Source organism: Neoarius graeffei, chromosome 14 (genome assembly GCF_027579695.1).
Source record: "Neoarius graeffei isolate fNeoGra1 chromosome 14, fNeoGra1.pri, whole genome shotgun sequence".
NCBI classification, from domain to species: Eukaryota; Metazoa; Chordata; class Actinopteri; order Siluriformes; family Ariidae; genus Neoarius; species Neoarius graeffei.
Window position 1 is genome coordinate 38786 of NC_083582.1, and position 19013 is coordinate 57798.

The 19013-nt window shown below is 42.7% G+C and overlaps 1 protein-coding gene across 1 annotated transcript in view; it reads left to right on the forward strand.

Moving 5' to 3' along the window:
* The window catches only part of LOC132898637 (voltage-dependent P/Q-type calcium channel subunit alpha-1A-like), a gene marked incomplete at its 5' end in the record, with an annotated part of 103802 nt that overhangs the window by 14851 nt on the left and 69938 nt on the right, over positions 1-19013 (forward strand). Inside the window, 7 exons of the mRNA XM_060940359.1 lie at positions 13455-13554; positions 14010-14170; positions 16832-16972; positions 17052-17253; positions 17373-17537; positions 17861-17971; positions 18141-18224. Of these exons, the coding sequence (XP_060796342.1) occupies positions 13455-13554; positions 14010-14170; positions 16832-16972; positions 17052-17253; positions 17373-17537; positions 17861-17971; positions 18141-18224 (964 nt within the window). The remainder of the gene's footprint in view (positions 1-13454; positions 13555-14009; positions 14171-16831; positions 16973-17051; positions 17254-17372; positions 17538-17860; positions 17972-18140; positions 18225-19013) is intronic.

Consider the following 19013-nt stretch of genomic DNA (forward strand, 5'->3'; position numbering starts at 1 on the left):
ATGCTTCCGCAGGTTGGATGATAAGTTTTTGTAGGCCATGATGTGGTTCGTTTTTGGCAAACAAAGCAAACATTTAAAACGAAATGAATATTTAATCCTTTCAGAAAATTGAAACATGGGTTCTCGATATCAAATCAAATCAAATCAAGTTTATTTGTATAGCGCTTTTAACAATAAACATTGTCGCAAAGCAGCTTTACAGAATTTGAATGACTTAAAACATGAGCTAATTTTATCCCTAATCTATCCCCAATGAGCAAGCCTGTGGCGACGGTGGCAAGGTAAACCTCCCTCAGACGACATGAGGAAGAAACCTCGAGAGGAACCAGACTCAAAAGGGAACCCATCCTCATTTGGGCAACAACAGACAGCCTGACTATAATATTAACAGTTTTAACAGGTATAACCCTCAACTGTCCTCATGGGGCCGTCCTTCACAGGAGTGGGGCGATAAAACTCCGACCAGACACAGGGCACCAGGATGGATCAAGCAGGTCCGAGGGGCAGAAGAGGCCAGCATCTCAATCCCAGGATCAACATGTAACTCAGAGGGACAGATGGGGGGGGGGAGAGAGAGAGAGAGAGAGAGAGAGAGAAAGAAAACACAGGTTGTTAGGTATGCCCTAAAAATGACAAGTATTAAATCTGTGTGGTAGGCTCGCAGAGACGAGAGTCTTTACATCAGGCATAACACACAACAATGGCATGTTAATATGGTAAAAAATATATCATGACCTGCTCTGGCTGGATGCTTGATTGGGTGAATGGGAGCACACTCCTCAGCAATGATGAGATGCAGATGGGACCCTTAGGCCTGGCCAAGACAATTCAGTTACATTTCACCGGGTCTGGGACATGCGACAGAATGTCTGACGGCCGATTCCCTGCAGGCTACGATAGCCAGTCGAGGTCCCCACCGTCTCCACCAAAAGATTTCCTGTTGACTCCATGTAACTCAGAGGGACAGATTTGGGGTGGGGGGAGGGAAAGAAAACACAGGTGGTTAGGTATGCCCAATGTCACCTGAATAAGTAGGAACAGTATACATATTGCACCGAGTACAAGCAGGGACTCCGGCAACTAACTATGACAGCATAACTAAAAGGAGAGAGCCAGAAGGTAAAACAGGCATGAGGGAGCCCCGGGACATAAAGCAGCAGCCACTACACCGTCAACAAACTCGAGTGAGCAAGCGAGTGGGGACTGACAGCATCCATACATCCCAGATATGGCCATAAGTGCGTGCATTCCCCAGAAGAACCGCCTCCTTCCATTCTGCCATCAACTGATCATGTTAAATAATGCTGCGGAGAAATCACTGAACTTGATTTTATCCAGTCTATGGACATGACGTGACCCTAGTGATTACTGATAGGCTCAGTGTCACCTGCGAAAAAAACAATCACATTTTAGAAAAGAAAAGAAAAAACCCTCCATTTTCAAAGCTGTTTCATAGTAACGAGTAACGAGGACCTTGATAGAAATGCAATGGAGTAAAAAGTATGATATTTGCCTCAAATGTAGTAAAGTTAAAGTCACAAGTTTCCAAAAAAATAACACTCAAGTAAAGTACAGATACTCAAAAAGTGTACTTAAGTACAGAACTTGAGTAAATGTACTTCATTACTGTCCACCTCTGGACAGCGGGGACACCAAGGTGCACTACCAAAGATGGGACTTGCCACAGTAGACCAAGTTTGTTGTGGGTAAGAACAACTTCAAGTCCGAGCTATTCGTGAACCCCACAACATGCTGATGCCACCACTGTACATCAAATTGGGCCTTATAAAACAATTTGTCACAACTCTAGATCTCATCTCATCTCATTATCTCTAGCCGCTTTATCCTTCTACAGGGTCGCAGGCGAGCTGGATCCTATCCCAGCTGACTATGGGCGAAAGGCGGGGTACACCCTGGACAAGTCGCCAGGTCATCACAGGGCTGACACATAGACACAGACAACCATTCACACTCACATTCACACCTACGCTCAATTTAGAGTCACCAGTTAACCTAACCTGCATGTCTTTGGACTGTGGGGGAAACCGGAGCACCCGGAGGAAACCCACGCGGACACAGGGAGAACATGCAAACTCCACACAGAAAGGCCCTCGCCGGCCACGGGGCTCAAACCCAGGACCTTCTTGCTGTGAGGCGACAGCGCTAACCACTACACCACCATGCCGCCACAACTCTAGATGAAAATTGTAAATAAAATTTTTTTTTTCAAAATAAACATTCTTGCAACATATTTTTTGAAAAAAAGTTGGGATGGTAAAGCATTTACCACTTTATAATATTTCCATTCCTTCTCCCAACACTTAAAAGATGTTTATGGACTGAAGTACCAAGTGATGAAATGTTTCAGATGTTATATTGTCCCATTTTTCCTGTAAACAGGTCTTAAGGTTTGTTGCATGTTTCGTTTCTAAATTCTCCACACATTGTCTATTGGGGACAGAGGGGACACACCCTCTAATTCCACAGCCAGGCCTTTGTAATGTGAGCAGAATGTGGTTTTGCATTGTCTTGTTGAAATCTCCCTGGAAAAGATGTTGTCTTGAAGGCAGCAGATTTTGCTCCAAAATCTCAGTGTACTGATTTCTGCGTTAATGCTCCATCACAGAGGTGCAAGTTACCTTTGCCAAGGGCACTGACCCAACCCCATACCATGACACACCCTGGCTTTTGGACTTGTTCCTGCTAACAGTCTGGCTGGTTCTTTTCGTCTTTGGTCCGGAGCACACGGCGTCCATTTCTTCCAAAAAAGACCTGAATACTGATTCCTCTGACCACAATACATGTTTCCACTGTGTGATGGTCCATCCCAGATGTCTCCAAGCCCAGAGAAGTTGACAGTGCTTCTGGACACAGTTAACATAAGGCTTCCTTTTTGCACAGTAAAGTTTTAACTGGTGTTTATGGCTGTAACTCCGTACTGTAGCTTGATAAAGGTTTTCCAAAGTAATCCTGAGCCCATGTGGTTCTATCAGGAACATTGTTTTTAAACATTTCAATAATTTTCTCATGCATTTGTTGACAAAATGGAGATCCTCAGCCCATCTTTGCTCCTCAAAGACAAGACCTTTCTTGGATACTGATTTTGTTTCAAATCGTGATTACAATCATCTGTTGACATCACCTGTTTCAAATCACATCATTACTAGCCCTAAATTGCCCCCGTCCCAACTTTTTTTTGGAATTTGTTGCGGGCTTGAAATGCAGGACTGGATGTACAAACCTCCATTTCCACAGAAGTTGGGATATTTTCTAAAATGCAATAAAACCAAAAACATGTGGTTTGTTAATTCATGTGAACTTTTATTTAAATTACAAAAGTATAAATAAGGCGGCATGGTGGTGTAGTGGTTAGCGCTGTCGCCTCACAGCAAGAAGGTCCGGGTTCGAGCCCCATGGCCAGCGAGGGCCTTTCTGTGCGGAGTTTGCATGTTCTCCCCGTGTCCGCGTGGGTTTCCTCCGGGCGCTCCGGTTTCCCCCACAGTCCAAAGACATGCAGGTTAGGTTAACTGGTGACTCTAAATTGAGCGTAGGTGTGAATGTGAGTGTGAATGGTTGTCTGTGTCTATGTGTCAGCCCTGTGATGACCTGGCGACTTGTCCAGGGTGAACCCCGCCTTTCGCCCGTAGTCAGCTGGGATAGGCTCCAGCTCGCCTGCGACCCTGTAGAACAGGATAAAGCAGCTACAGATAATGAGATGAGTATAAATAAAAGATTTTCAATAGTTTTACTGACCAACTTCATTTATATTTCAAAAAAAATAAAAATAAAGTTAGAATTTGATGTCTGTAACTCACAAAAAAAAAAAGTTGGGACATAGGCATTATTACCATTGTGTTCCATCACCTTTCCTTTAATCATACTTTTTAATCATATGGGATCTGAGGACACTAATTGTTGCAGTTTTACAACTGGAATTTTTGTCCATTCTTGCTTGATATAAGACTTCAGCTGCTCAACAGTCCGTGGTCACTGTTGCCTGATTCTCCTCTTCATGATATGCCACACATTCTCAATAGGAGACAGATCTGGACTGGCAGCAGGCCAGTCAAGCACACGCACTCTGTGTCTATGAAGCCACACTGTTGTAGCCTGTGCTACAACTTGGCATTGTCCTGAAATAAGCATGGAAGAGACATTGCCTTGATGAATTTTCTTTTTCTTTCGGCTGCTCCCATTATGGGTTGCCACAGTGGATCTGTTCCGCATATTTGATTTGGTGTAGGTTTTACACCTGATGTCCTTCATGATGCAACCCTCTCCAACATATCCAGGCTTGGGACTAGCACTAAGTATGCACTGCCTTGTGCAACCCCAGTGGCTGGGGATTTTACTGAATCTACATGTCTTTGAACTGTGGAGGGAACTGGAGCACCCAGAGGAAACCCAGACAGACACGGGGAGAACATGCAGACCCCACACAAAAAGACCCCTGCTGGCCGTGGGGTTCAAACCCAGAACCTTCTTGCTACGAGATGACAGTGCTAACCACTACACCACTGTGCCACCCAGACATTGATGAATGTCTCTAAAATCCCAATATACACCTCCTCGTCAGTGGTACCTTCAGACACATACAGCTCCCCCATGCTGTGGGCACTGATACCCCCACACCATCACAGATGGTGCTTTTACACCTTTCTGTGATAACAAACTGGATGGTCGTGTTCACCTTTGGCCCTGAGAACTTGATGTCTGGTTTTCCCAAAAACAAGCTGGAATGTGACTCACCTGACCACAGCACATGTTTCCACTGTCTTTTGGTCCATCTGAGATGAGTTCAGGCTCAAAGAAATCGGCAATATTTCTGTATAGAACTGGGAATGGCTTCCTCCTTGTGTTAATACAGTTTCAGGTTGCATTTCTGGATGCACCGGACTGTGTGAAGTGACTACAATTTTCCAAAGTTCCCTTGAGCCCATGTGGTTATATTTGTCACATTAGCATGACAGTTTCTCAGGCAGTGCCACCTGAGGGCTCGAAGGTCACACCCATTCAACAATGGTTTCTGACATCACCCTTTATGCACTGAGACGTCTCTGAATTCCCTGAGTCTTTTCACAATATTATGGACTGTAGATTCTGAAAGACCTAAAATCTTGCAGTGAGAAATGTTCTTTTTGAATTAATGAACAATTCTCTCACGAATTTTGGCACAAAGCAGTGAGCCACACCCTATCCTTGTGTGCAAAGATTGAGCCTTTGGTGCTGCTCCTTTTATACCCAATCATGTGACCACTTAACCTGCTTATTGTGGAATCTTCTTCCAGAATGATGTTACTTGAATATTCTACGTGTAGAAACTTTTCAATCTTATTTTGCCTCTGTCCCAACTTTTTTTGAGTGTGTTGTGGCATCAAATTCTAACTTTGTTTATATTTACAAAATACAAATAATTTGGTCAATAAAAATAGTGAATTTTTTGTGCTTTTATCAGTTAAATAAAGGTTCATATAAATGAACAAATCACAGATTTTTTTTTATTGCATTTTGGAAAATATCCCAACTTTTCTTGAGATGGGGTTTGTATATTAACAAATGAAATGAAGTTGAACAACCAAAACCTGGAATATCTTGGGTTCATTCTGTCTGCAATGAAATACAAGTCAAAGTAAATTCAGAAATCATGGCTTTTTTTTTAGTTGCATTTTCCATAGTGTCCCAATTTTTCTGATTTGGGGCTGTAAAATGACCTTCAAAAAGTCCATGTTTCAAAACTGGGCAGGCTAGATTAGAGCTCTTGTGCTTATCACTTGCATCTAGCCCAAAGTCTTCAAAACAAAAATTTGCTTTACAGACCACAAAAATCAGGCAGGAGGTACCGATGAATTAAGATAGCCTCTTCAACATTAATATGATGTAACTTGAAAACATACCAACAATGCTCAACAATAAGCAGTAAAATGTATAAAAACTCAGTAATGCATGGGAGACAATATAAACATGTCTCACATTGATTAAGAGCTCTATACCTACAGTAATTAGCTTGGTTGGCAGTTTATTAGACTAGCTAGCACTGAGAATGGACTGGGGTGTCTGGTGCAGTGCCGAGGAGAGTGATCCAGAAAGCCTGAACATGGAGTCCAACACCAGTCCAAGGTACCATACCCCTTCCATTAAGACTGTGTACAGTCAAGCGGGGAGGTGGCATCTTGGAGGAAACTGGATTGGCTATGACTCTGGAATTATCAGTCTGAGAAGAAATGCATGGAAAAAAATTAAGAAGAAATACTGGGCAAATTCAAGTGATATTTCACAGTTCTGATCAAGTCAAGTCAAGTTTATTTCTATAGCGTTTTAACAATAGACACTGTCGCAAAGCAGCTTTACAGAATTTTAATGACTTTAAACCTGAACTAAATTTATCCCTAATCTATCCCCAATGATGAAGCCTGTGGCGATGGTGGCAAGGAAAAACTCCCTCAGACGACATGAGGAAGAAACCTCGAGAGGAACCAGACTCAAAAGGGAACCCATCCTCATTTGGGCAACAACAGACAACATGACTATAACATTAACAGTTTTAACATGAAGTCAATTTCGTCGATGTTATAAACTCTTCATTGATGGAAACTTGAGTGCAAAACTGTTCATGACAACTGCAGTCCTAAAGTTAGCAAGTCAACTGTAGTCCTCAGCCATAAAAGTATTACTGTAAGTGTCCAGAGCGTCCTCCAGGTGTGACTTTCATCTGTCCATATGGGGCCGTCCTCCACAGGAGCGATGTGAAGAGATTCTGACCAGAAGTAGGGCACCAGGATGGATCAGGCAGGTCCGAGGAGCAGAAGAGGTTCAGCATCTCAATCTCAGGATTGACATGTAACTTAGAGGAATGGGGGAGGGGGACACAGGTTGTTAGGTATGCCCAGTGTCACCTGAATAAGTAGAAACAGTATACATTTTACGCTGAATACAAGCAGGGACTCTGGCAAAACTAACTATGACAGCATAACTAAAAGGGGAGAGCCAGAAGGTAACACAGGCATGAGGGAGCCCCGGGACATAAAGCAGCAGCCACTACACCGTCAACAAACTCGAGTGAGCAAGTGAGTGGGGACTGACAACATCCATACATCCCAGTTTACCAAAACACTATGTCGGAGGACCCTCCAGATCTACAAGTGACGTTAATGATGAATTAGTGGGTAGAACTTCATGCCTGAGCAGTAGGACTGTGATGAAACTTTCCTTCTGCGAGTGAATGAACTGGGAGCCACCTGTGTCACTGATGTGAATGACTGAGAAGTCTACCCAGTTAATTCTGTTACTTATTATTTACAGGCCCCCGGGGCCATATTCTGAGTTTCTTTCTGAATTTGCAGATTTTATCTCAGACCTGGTTATTTCCTTAGACAAAGCTTTAGCTGTTGGAGATTTTAATATTCACTTCGATAACCCAGAAGACCCTTTGAAAACAGCATTTTTGTCCATTTTAGATTCAGTAGGGATTAATCAGAATGTCATAAAACCAACCCATAATGGTGGTCACACCCTCGATCTAATACTAACATTCAGGTTAAATGTAGAAAATATAGTCACACTTCCACAGTCTGAAGTTATCTCAGATCATTATCTCATCTCATTCAAACTATGTCTGAGTAATAATATATGCACCTCACCACGCTACTGTATTAAACGTACATTCACATCAACTACTGCACAGAGCTTTATAAATTATCTCCCAGAGTTATCAACTTTGATTGGGTCACTGTCAGCCCCTGCAGAACTTGATCAGGCAACTGAATGCTTAGAGTCAACACTCCGCCATACCTTAGATAATGTAGCTCCTCTTAAATGGAAAATGGTCAGAGACAAAAAATTAGCACCCTGGTATAATAACGACACTCGCACATTAAAACAGACCACTCGAAAATTGGAACGTAAATGGCGTCAAACAAAATTGGTAGTGTTCAAATTAGCGTGGAAGGAGAGCTTCCTGAAGTATAGAAAAGCTCTTAGTGCTGCGAGATCAACATATCTCTCCTCCCTAATAGAAGATAACAAAAATAATCCTAGATTCCTATTTAATACTGTAGCAAAATTAACCAGGAATAAGTCCACTATAGACACATGCACACCTGCGGTATGGAGTAGCAACGACTTCATGAATTTTTTTAATGACAAAATTGAGAATATCCGACAAAAAATTCAAACTACTAATTTAAGGTAAGACAATGTAAGTGACCCTGTAGTTAACAATATAACTGTATCAGATGAGGGAATCCTCACCCTGAGGGAACCCTCCCAAAGGGATCAATAAAGTTTTATCTAATCTCTAATCTAATCTCTAAGATCATCAATTAGAACGTTTTAGTCCCCTAAAAGAAATGGAATTACTTTCATTAATCTTGGCATCAAAAGCCTCAGCTTGTGTACTAGATCCCTTACCTACATGTCTATTCAAACAGATAATACCTGAAGTAATTGAGCCGCTTCTAAAAATAATAAATTCTTCTCTTAGGATCGGCTATGTACCCAAATCCTTTAAACTAGCAGTTATCAAACCCCTGATTAAAAAACCTGACCTTGACCCTGTCAGCTGTCCAATTATTGGCCAATACCAAACCTCCCCTTTATCTCCAAGATCCTTGAAAAAGCTGTGGCTCAGCAGTTATGCTCATATTTACATAGGAATAACATCCATGAAATGTATCAGTCAGGATTTAGACCTCATCATAGCACAGAGGGTTAGGGTTAGGGTTACTAACCCTCTGGTTAAAGTAATAAACAACCTACTGTTGGCGTTTGATCAGGGCTGTGTCTCGCTGCTTGTGTTGCTTGACCTTAGTGCAGCATTTGATACCATTGATCATTCCATTCTTCTGGATAGACTAGAAAAGGTTGTGGGAGTTAAGGGGACGGCCCTCTCCTGGCTCAGCTCTTATTTAACTGATCGCTATCAGTATGTTGATATAAATGATGATATTTCTAGACATACTGAGGTAAAATTTGGTGTTCCACAAGGTTCTGTCTTGGGTCCACTGCTTTTTTCTTTATATATGTTACTGTAGAGGGCGGCACGGTGGTGTAGTGGTCAGCGCTGTCGTCTCACAGCAAGAAGGTCCGGGTTCGAGCCCCGTGGCCGGCGAGGGCCTTTCTGTGCGGAGTTTGCATGTTCTCCCCGTGTCCGCGTGGGTTTCCTCCGGGTGCTCCGGTTTCCCCCACAGTCCAAAGACATGCAGGTTAGGTTAACTGGTGACTCTAAATTGAGCGTAGGTGTGAATGTGAGTGTGAATGGTTGTCTGTGTCTATGTGTCAGCCCTGTGATGACCTGGCGACTTGTCCAGGGTGAACCCCGCCTTTCACCCGTAGTCAGCTGGGATAGGATCCAGCTTGCCTGCGACCCTGTAGAACAGGATAAAGCGGCTAGAGATAATGAGATGAGATGAGATGTTACTGTAGAAATAGTTAGGGTAGGTGGAGCACAGAAGCACGGCAGGCCAGAACTGAGTTTACAAAACCCTTTTTATTTTAGCTTTTTAGCTTTAATTCTTCTCCCACGCACGCACGAATGCGCTCGCGCGCGCACACACACACACACACACACACACAAGTGTTTTTGTTCGGGGAGAGCTCCCTTCCTCTGCTCTCCCTCTCCTCTTATAGGGCGCGGTCACTGGGGAAGACACGCAAACACAGGTTAATTCCCATCAGGTGCAGTGATTCTGTCACTTACCTTCCCTGACTCCGCCCTCCATTCACAGACCAATGCTTGACCACGCCCCCGCTGCCACAGTTACCTCTGGGCAATATTATTCGTAAACATTGTATTAGTTTCCACTGTTATGCTGATGACGCACAGTTGTATGTTTCTGCAAAACCTGATGAGAGACACCAGCTTAATAGAATTGAGGAATGTGTGAAGGACATTAGACACTGGATGCTTATTAACTTCCTTCTGCTTAACTCTGACAAGACTGAAGTACTTGTACTCGGACCACATGCAGCTAGAAGTAAGTTTTCTGATTACACAGTAACTCTGGATGGCCTTTCTGTTTCTTCACGTGCAGCAGTAAAAGACCTCGGAGTGATTATTGACCCCAGTCTTTCATTCGAAACTCACATTGATAACATTACCCAGATAGCTTTCTTTCATCTCAGAAATATTGCTAAGATAAGAAATTTAATGTCACTACATGACGCGGAAAAACTAGTTCATGCTTTCATTACCTCCAGGTTGGATTATTGTAATGCCTTACTGTCTGGCTGTTCCAATAAGTGCATAAACAAGCTCCAGTTAGTTCAAAATGCAGCAGCAAGAGTCCTTACTAGAACTAGAAAATATGACCCCATCACGCCTGTCTTATCCACACTGCATTGGCTCCCAATCACATTTCGTATTGATTATAAAATACTACTATTGACCTTTAAAGCACTGAATGGTCTCGCACCACAGTACCTGAGTGAACTTCTGCTCCTTTATGACCCGCCACACCTACTTAGATCAAAAGGTGCAGGCTATCTGCTGGTACCTCGTATAGTGAAGGCTACATCAGGGGGCGGAGCCTTTTCTTACAAAGCCCCACCGTTATGGAACAGCCTTCCAAGTAGTGTTCGGGACTCAGACACAGTCTCAGTGTTTAAGTCTCGGCTGAAAACATATCTGTTTAGTCAAGCCTTGTGTTAATGGTGTTTATGAGGTAAAGGAGTAGATCTGGAGGATCCTCAGACAGAGTGTTTTGGTAAACTGGGATGTATGGATGCTGTCAGTCCCCACTCGCTTGCTCACTCGAGTTTGTTGACGGTGTAGTGGCTGCTGCTTTATGTCCCGGGGCTCCCTCATGCCTGTGTTACCTTCTGGCTCTCCCCTTTTAGTTATGCTGTCATAGTAGTTAGTTGCCGGAGTCCCTGCTTGTACTCAGTGCAATATGTATACTGCTCCTACTTATTCAGGTGACATTGGGCATACCTAACAACCTGTGTTTTCTCTCTTCTCCTCCCCCCAAATCTGTCCTTCTGAGTTACATGTCGGTCCTGGGATCGAGATGCTGAACCTCTTCTGCTCCTCGGACCTGCCTGATCCATCCTGCTGCCCTGTGTCTGGTTGGAGTCTCATCGCATCGCTCCTGTGGAGGACAGCCCCATGTGGACAGTTGGGGGTTGCGCCTGGAGGACGCTCTGGACTCTTGCAGTGGTGCTTTTGTGGCTGGGGACTGCAGTTGATTTGCTGACTTTGGGACTGCGGTTGTCATGAACGGTTTTGCGCTCGGGTTTCTGTCGGTGGGGGGTTTATAGCATCAACGAAGCTGACTTTATGTTAGGACTGCTAATGTTATAGTCATGTTGTCTGTTGTTGCCCGGATGGGGATGTGTTCCCTTTTGAGTCTGGTTCCTCTCAAGGTTTCTTCCTCACGTCGTCTGAGGGAGTTTTTCCTCACCACCGTCACCACAGGCTTCATCATTGGTGATAGATGAGGGATAAAATTAGCTCATGTTTTCAGTCATTCAAATTCTGTAAAGCTGCTTTGTGACAATGTTGATTGTTAAAAGCGCTATACAAATAAACTTGACTTGACTTGACTGAGTCAGGAAGTAAAAGAGGGCATGTATTCCAGATATCAGATGCTATAATGGCATCATGATCATGTGACACATTCCTGGGCTGATGATGTGTTACTACCATATAATAACATGACAAATATAATAACGTCTTACTTACCCTTGCTTGTGTGTGTGTGTATGTGTGTGTGTGTGTGTGTGTGCGCTACTTGTGCATGTTAGGTCTGATCAAATGCAGTCTTGCACTCTTTATTTGTCTCTTCTGTGTGTCACATATTGATGTTTTTTTCCTCTTTCTTCCTTCCCCATGACTGTGTATATGACTCTGTGTGTGAGAGAGAGAGAGAGAGAGAGAGAGACCATGTTTGGGTGTGTTTGGGCGTGTGCGTGCATGCGTTTGTGGGTGGGTGTGCAGGTGTATGGGTGTGTCTTTCTGTCTCTTGTTTTCTCTGATCCTTTCTCATCTCTCCAATCGGCTTCTCCTCCAGCGGCGGCAGTGGGTAATGATGTCTCTAATGTCCTTCTCTCTGTCCCTCTCTCAGTCTCTCTGTCTCTTTCTTTCTTTCTTTCTCTCTTTGCTTTGCTTTTAATGCTTGTCCTGCCAGTTACATAGCTTTCCTCTCTTTCTTTTTTGAATCTGTCCATCTGCTTGTTTGTCTGTGGCTCATCCATCTTCTCTCTGTGACTGTCTCTCTGCTTCTGTACAAGCTCTAATGAGCTCTAATGACTCAGGATCATGACGCACACCTTCAGTGTTACAATCAATGATGTGAAGAATCCATGTACAGTCCAGCTTGATGACGAGTGTGTGTTTGTGCTTCACCATGTGTAAGCACACTTTCAGAGGGAATGAACAGGTCACAGTCAAGCTCTGTCCTGTAGAGGATTGAAAGACAGCAGTGTAGGCCATGATCTTTACTTTTACTATACAACGTCACACTGCAGCACACTATCAAGTCTTTATTTCATCATTTACTCAAATTAGTTGTAATACCAACAATATATTACGTATATAAATCTGAGCAAAATAATTTTATTATTTATATTTTTATTTATATTTTCATTTTTAAGTCATTATGACACCAGACCTGTTATTAAAGAGGATTGTCTGAAAAATAATTTATCAGAAAGTTTTTGACAAATTAAAAGCAGTTCTTGGTAGTGGACATGATTCTGTCCCATGTCACACGGTGCAATGTTCCAACACTCAGACCTCGGATATCGAAACACAATTCAAGGAGCTTTCTGGAGCTTTGCAGTGCAATGATCAAACCAGCAGTGTGTTGGTTTATAGGGCTGTTCTCAACACTGCTCTTGACTGTATGATCATTGTGCAGGAGATAGAAAATCCCCACCACAATACACTTCTAAAAACTCTTCTCTTGAGAAAGTGAACGTGTTTTTAGAGATCCTCCATCACACTTCCATGTGTTTATTGTGTCCTGTTTCATGGATAAAAAAAAAAAAAGTCATGAAGAACAGGTTAACATTGAAAAGAAAACAGAAAAGAAAAAGAGGCTTGGCTGGACATTCCATTATTCTGGGATGTCTGACACTGGGTCCAGCTCTCACACTGCTGCTGTGGCACTGCAATGACACCACAAGGGATTATGGGTTAAAAAAAAAAGAGTTGGGAGAAGATACAGCATGGAATTGAGCTGAGTGGTGGATGCACCTTCAAAACAGCATGTGTGTGTGTGTGTGTGTGTGTGTGTGTGTGTGTGTGTGTGTGTGTGTGTGTGTGTTGGCGGAGATGGCTTGCGAGGCTACACTACATTCTCACTGAGAGCTGTGTGGAGATGCAGTGCATCGTTCTGTAACTGGACTGTGGACAAATACACAGCGGGCATGCGAGCTACTAACACAGTGTAAATCAGCGTCACTGTGCTAGTCACACCATAACATTCTCTGTGTCTGTGCGTGTGTGTGTCCTGCAGAGGAAGCAGTAAGGGGAAGGACATCAGCACCATCAAGTCCCTGCGTGTGTTAAGAGTCTTAAGGCCACTAAAAACCATCAAGCGCCTGCCCAAACTTAAGGTAAAAAATTAAATCGATGTACATCCTTATCAAGTTTTGTAACACTAGCCAAATGCTAGTTGTGTGAAATGCCTGCTGAAATCTGATTGGCTGATGGTAGCCATGATTTTTTTAAATTAATTAGGTCATCAAAAATCCATTGACACAGTAACACACAGATGCAGTTCACCAAATTTCAGCCACAACACCATCTTGTTAGGTTTGAGTGAAATGCGGTGGTCATATTGTTTACAATGTTGACATGATTGAGTTTCACAAGGGTGGTTTTTTTTGGTTTTTGTTTTGCTTCTCTAAACCTTCTTTGGAGGATGGGTTTGAAATGTAAAATTGTGTTCTTAGGCAGTCAAGGTGTTCCTCTCTGTGTCTCTGGCTTGTTGTGATTGTTTCTCGTGTTCTTCAGCTGTAGTGCTGTGCTTCTCGGTTGTCATATCGTGAGTTGAAATGTGTTTACTCAGGCTGTGTTCGACTGCGTGGTGAACTCTCTGAAAAACGTCCTGAACATCCTTATCGTCTACATGCTCTTCATGTTCATCTTTGCTGTCGTGGCTGTGCAGCTTTTCAAGGGAAAATTCTTCTACTGCACTGATGAGTCCAAAGAATTTGAACGCGACTGCAGGTCAGAACACACACACACACACACACACACACACACACACACACACACACACACACACACACACACACACACTTCGTATGGAAATTAATAAGGGAATTAAACAGGGTTGTTTTTTTTTTTTACATTTTGTTCATTTGGCTCATGTTTTTTTTTTTTAATCCAAAGTGACATACCTGAGCAGGGGAGGGTTCAGGATATCGCTCAAGCACTCAGCAGTGGCATCCTGGGGATGTTGGGATTGAACTCACAACCCTTTCAATCAGTAGCCAAAATCCTAACCACTGAGTAACCATTGCACATTTAGACGATCATCGCTATCATTACATTTGTTTTCCCCAGTGTTCTCTTCAATTTGATGATTTTGCTCTTGTTGCATCTACAGTGCTGAGCGTAAATGAGTGCACCCCCTTTGAAAAGTAACATTTTAAACAATATCTCAATGAACACAAACAATTTCCAAAATGTTGAAAAGACAAAGTTTAATATAACATCTGTTTAACTTATAACATGAAAGTAAGGTTAATAATATAAACTTAGATTACATATTTTTCAGTTTTACTCAAATTAGGGTGGTGCAAAAATGAGTACACCCCACAACAAAAACTACTATGTCTAGTACTTTGTATGGCCTCCATGATTTTTAATGGCAGCACCAAGTCTTCTAGGCATGGAATGAACAAGTTGGCGACATTTTGCAACATCAATCTTTTTCCATTCTTCAACAATGACCTCTTTTAGTGACTGGATGCTGGATGGAGAGTGATGCTCAACTATGGGCGGCACGGTGGTGTAGTGGTTAGCATGGTTGCCTCACAGCAAGAAGGTTCTGGGTTCGAGGCCGGCAAGGGCCTTTCTGTGTGGAGTTTGCATGTTCTCCCTGTGTCTGCGTGAGTTTCCTCCGGGTGCTCCGGTTTCCCCCACAGTCCAAAGACATGCAGTTAGGTTGACGTGGGGCAGCCTTGGGCTGAGGTGTCCTTGAGCGAGGTACCGAACCCCTAACTGCTCCCCGGGCGCTCTGGTGTGGCTGCCCACTGCTCTGTGTGTGTGTGTGTGTGTGTGTGTGTGCGTGCACATGTTCACTGCTTCAGATGGGTTAAATGCAGAGGATGAATTTCACTGTGCTTGAAGTGTGCATGTGACAAATAAAGGTTTCTTCTTTCTTTCTTCTTAACTTGTCTCTTCATAATTCCCCAAAGAAAGTAATTTCTTTACACCCCAAAGGTGAAGGCTACAAGAAGATCAGCAAAGCTTTACTTATCAGTCAGAATACTGTAGCAAAAGTGGTACAAAAATTTAAGAAAGATGGAACTGCAACCATCTCACAGAGACGTCCAGGTCGTCCACGGAAGTTAACACCTCGACAGGAGCGTCTTCTGATGAGAAGGGTCGAAGAAAATCGGCATGCAAGTTCACTGCAGTTATCTAAAGAAGCAGAAAGCCAAACTGGGGTGACTATTTCCCGTGACACAATACGGCGTACACTGCAGAGGAATGGCATGCATCAATGCCGTCCATGAAAGAAGCCTCTCCTAAAGCCCAGGCACAAAAAAGCCCGCCTAGAGTTTGCCAGGCCCATGCTGACAAAGATGAAGACTACTGGGACTCTATACTCTGGAGTGATGAGACCAAGATAAATGTTTTTGGAACTGATGGCTTCAAAACTGTACGGTGTCGCAAAGGTAAGGAATACAAAGAAAACTGCCTGGTGCCTACAGTGAAACATGGTGGTGGCAGTGTCCTTATGTGGGGCTGCATGAGTGCTGCTGGTGTCGGGGAGCTGCATTTCATTGATGGCATCATGAATTCACAGATGTATTGCTCTATACTGAAAGAGAAGATGCTACCATCACTCCGTGCCCTTGGTTGTCATGAACATGACAATGATCCTAAACACACATCTAAGGCCACTGTTGGATTTCTGAAGAAGAACAGGGTGAAAGTGATTCAGTGGTCAAGTATGTCTCCTGATCTGAACCCAATCGAACACCTATGGAGAATTCTGAAGAGACAAGTTGAGCATCGCTCTCCATCCAGCATCCAGTCACTAAAAGAGATCGTTGTTGAAGAATGGAAAAAGATTGATGTTGCAAAATGTCACCAACTTGTTCATTCCATGCCTAGAAGACTTGGTGCTGTCATTAAAAATCATGGAGGCCATACAAAGTACTAGATGGAGTAGTTTTTGTTGTGGGGTGTACTCATTTTTGCACCACCCTAATTTGAGTAAAACTGAAAAATGTGTAATCTAAGTTATATTATTAACCTTACTTTCACGTTATAAGTTAAACAGATGTTATATTAAACTTTGTCTTTTCAACATTTTGGAAATTGTTTGTGTTCATTGAGATATTGTTTAAAATGTTACTTTTCAAAGGGGGTGTACTCATTTACGCTCAGCACTGTATTTGAACTGCTGCTCATGATGCAGTACAGAGCAACATCACACACTCAGAGTAAAGTGCTATCAAAGAAGGAAACACACTTAAATTCAAACTGGGACACTTTAGATATGGAATTACTGACTGCACAAGAAAGATGTGGTTAAAACGATGTTCTGTAGATTGAGTGAGAAGTAGGTGGAGTGGAGTGACGGAGAATGTGAACAGGAGCAGAACTGGACTGAGTATGTTCATAAAGTTTCAGAGACTGGTTATATTTTAGGGGTGAATACCTGGTGTATGAGCGAGATAATGAAGTGAAGGCCCAGAAACGAGAATGGAAGAAATATGATTTCCACTATGACAACGTGCTTTGGGCTTTGCTAACACTCTTCACTGTTTCCACGGGAGAAGGCTGGCCACAGTGAGTAACATACACACACTTTATATCAAACCAAATGGAGCTTATTGCATGAGAGGCTTCATCTATCTTTCTTATTCAGGGTTCTGAAACACTCTGTCGATGCAACTTATGAGAACCAAGGTCCGAGTCCTGGCTACCGCATGGAGACGTCCATCTTTTACGTGGTTTACTTTGTGGTCTTCCCCTTCTTTTTTGTCAACATCTTTGTTGCTCTGATCATCATTACCTTCCAAGAACAAGGGGACAAGATGATGGAGGACTACAGCTTGGAGAAGAATGAGGTAAGTGAGCGGCAGCTTTGTGCTAGTGCATGTTCAATCCTCTTACAGTAATTGTATCTACATGACCTGAGTGTTTTACGGATATCTGCTGCTGTTCTTGAGCATGTGGTGTTTTACAGAGAGCCTGTATTGACTTCGCCATCAATGCCAAGCCTCTGACTCGCCACATGCCACAGAACAAGCAAACGTTCCAGTACCGAATGTGGGAGTTTGTGGTGTCGCCACCGTTTGAGTACACCATCATGGCTATGATCGCCCTCAACACCATCGTGCTCATGATGAAGGTGTGACAGATTTGGGGTTTTTTGGATCTTTTGATCTTTCAGTTTGTCTCTTCATCCCATCACTCATTTTATGTAAAAATCATCTTGTTGCATTTTGTTGTTCTTCTTCTTCTGCTAACTATTATTATTTAGTAAAACAGCGTTTGGTATCTGATCAGAGTTATTTATTAGCACTTAAAAATATGCTGATGACGTACTGCTGCCCTACTCACTGTAAAACACTGAAACATCAAATATCTATTGCACAGTTTGTGTGTGTGTGTGTGTGTGTGTGTGTGTGTGTGTGTGTGTGTGTGTGTGTGTGTGTGTGTGTCTCTTTTCAGTATGACGGAGCTACAGATGTCTATGAGAAAATGTTAGCCAACCTGAACATTGTCTTCACATCATTGTTCTCTTTAGAGTGTGTGTTAAAGATCATCGCCTTTGGTGCACTGGTGAGTGAACATGTGCATGCGTGCGTGTGTGTGCGTGTGTGTGTGTGCGTGCGTGTGTGTGTGTGTGTGCGTGCGTGTGTGTGCGTGTGTGTGTGTGTGTGTGTGCGTGTGTGTGTGTGCGTGTGTGTGTGTGTGTGGTGACTGAGATGTTTGTTTCTTTTAAACACAGAATTATTTTAAAGATGCCTGGAACATCTTTGACTGTGTGACGGTCCTCGGCAGCATCACTGATATTTTAGTCACAGAATTGGGGGTAAGTGTGTGTGTGTGTGTGTGTGTGTGTGTGTGTGTGTGTGTGTGTGTGTGTGTGTGTGTGAGACTCCTCAATTTTTCTCCTTTAATAGTAAAAATAAACTTTTCTTTCGAATCGAAGTTAGTAACTGAGACATTTGAGGTTAATGTTCTTTTCTTTTATTGTTTTTGTGTGTTTTTTATTTTGAATGTTTTAATAAATTATGCTTTGTTAATTGTCACTATTAATTGCTAAACTTTATGTTAAGCTGTTTTGACCTGATAATTTTGATTATGATGTTCTGCTTAATGATTATTCATTTCTGGTTTTATCTTTTTTTACATGCTTTCTTTAATCTCTGCTATAATGACGACTCCACTCTCTGATGAATTCATCCAATCAAAATGCACTATGAAACTCATGTGTCCGTCTGTGGCCTGGCCGGCCAATCACAATGGTTGTTATATCAACCTTCAAAAATGCTGCTATAAACCATGCATCTGCAACATCTCCATTGTAGATGGTTTGTAATTCTTTGGAAATCTTAATGCACTTCTTTTCCTGCTGTGGTTAATGATGGTGATGATGATGCATGTGCTTGAGTACAATGACTTCTGACCTCTTCTGCTGTGTGTGACACTGGGGTGCGACCCCATTCCCTGTACCTTTCGTAATCCATTCCTTGTACACACACTGTAGTAAATATGGTAGCATTCAGGACATCTGCATGCTCCTTCTCCCTTTTTACCTTTAAAACACAAAATAGAAACAAAACAAATTCAGTGTAAACAACCATAAAGACACGCCCAT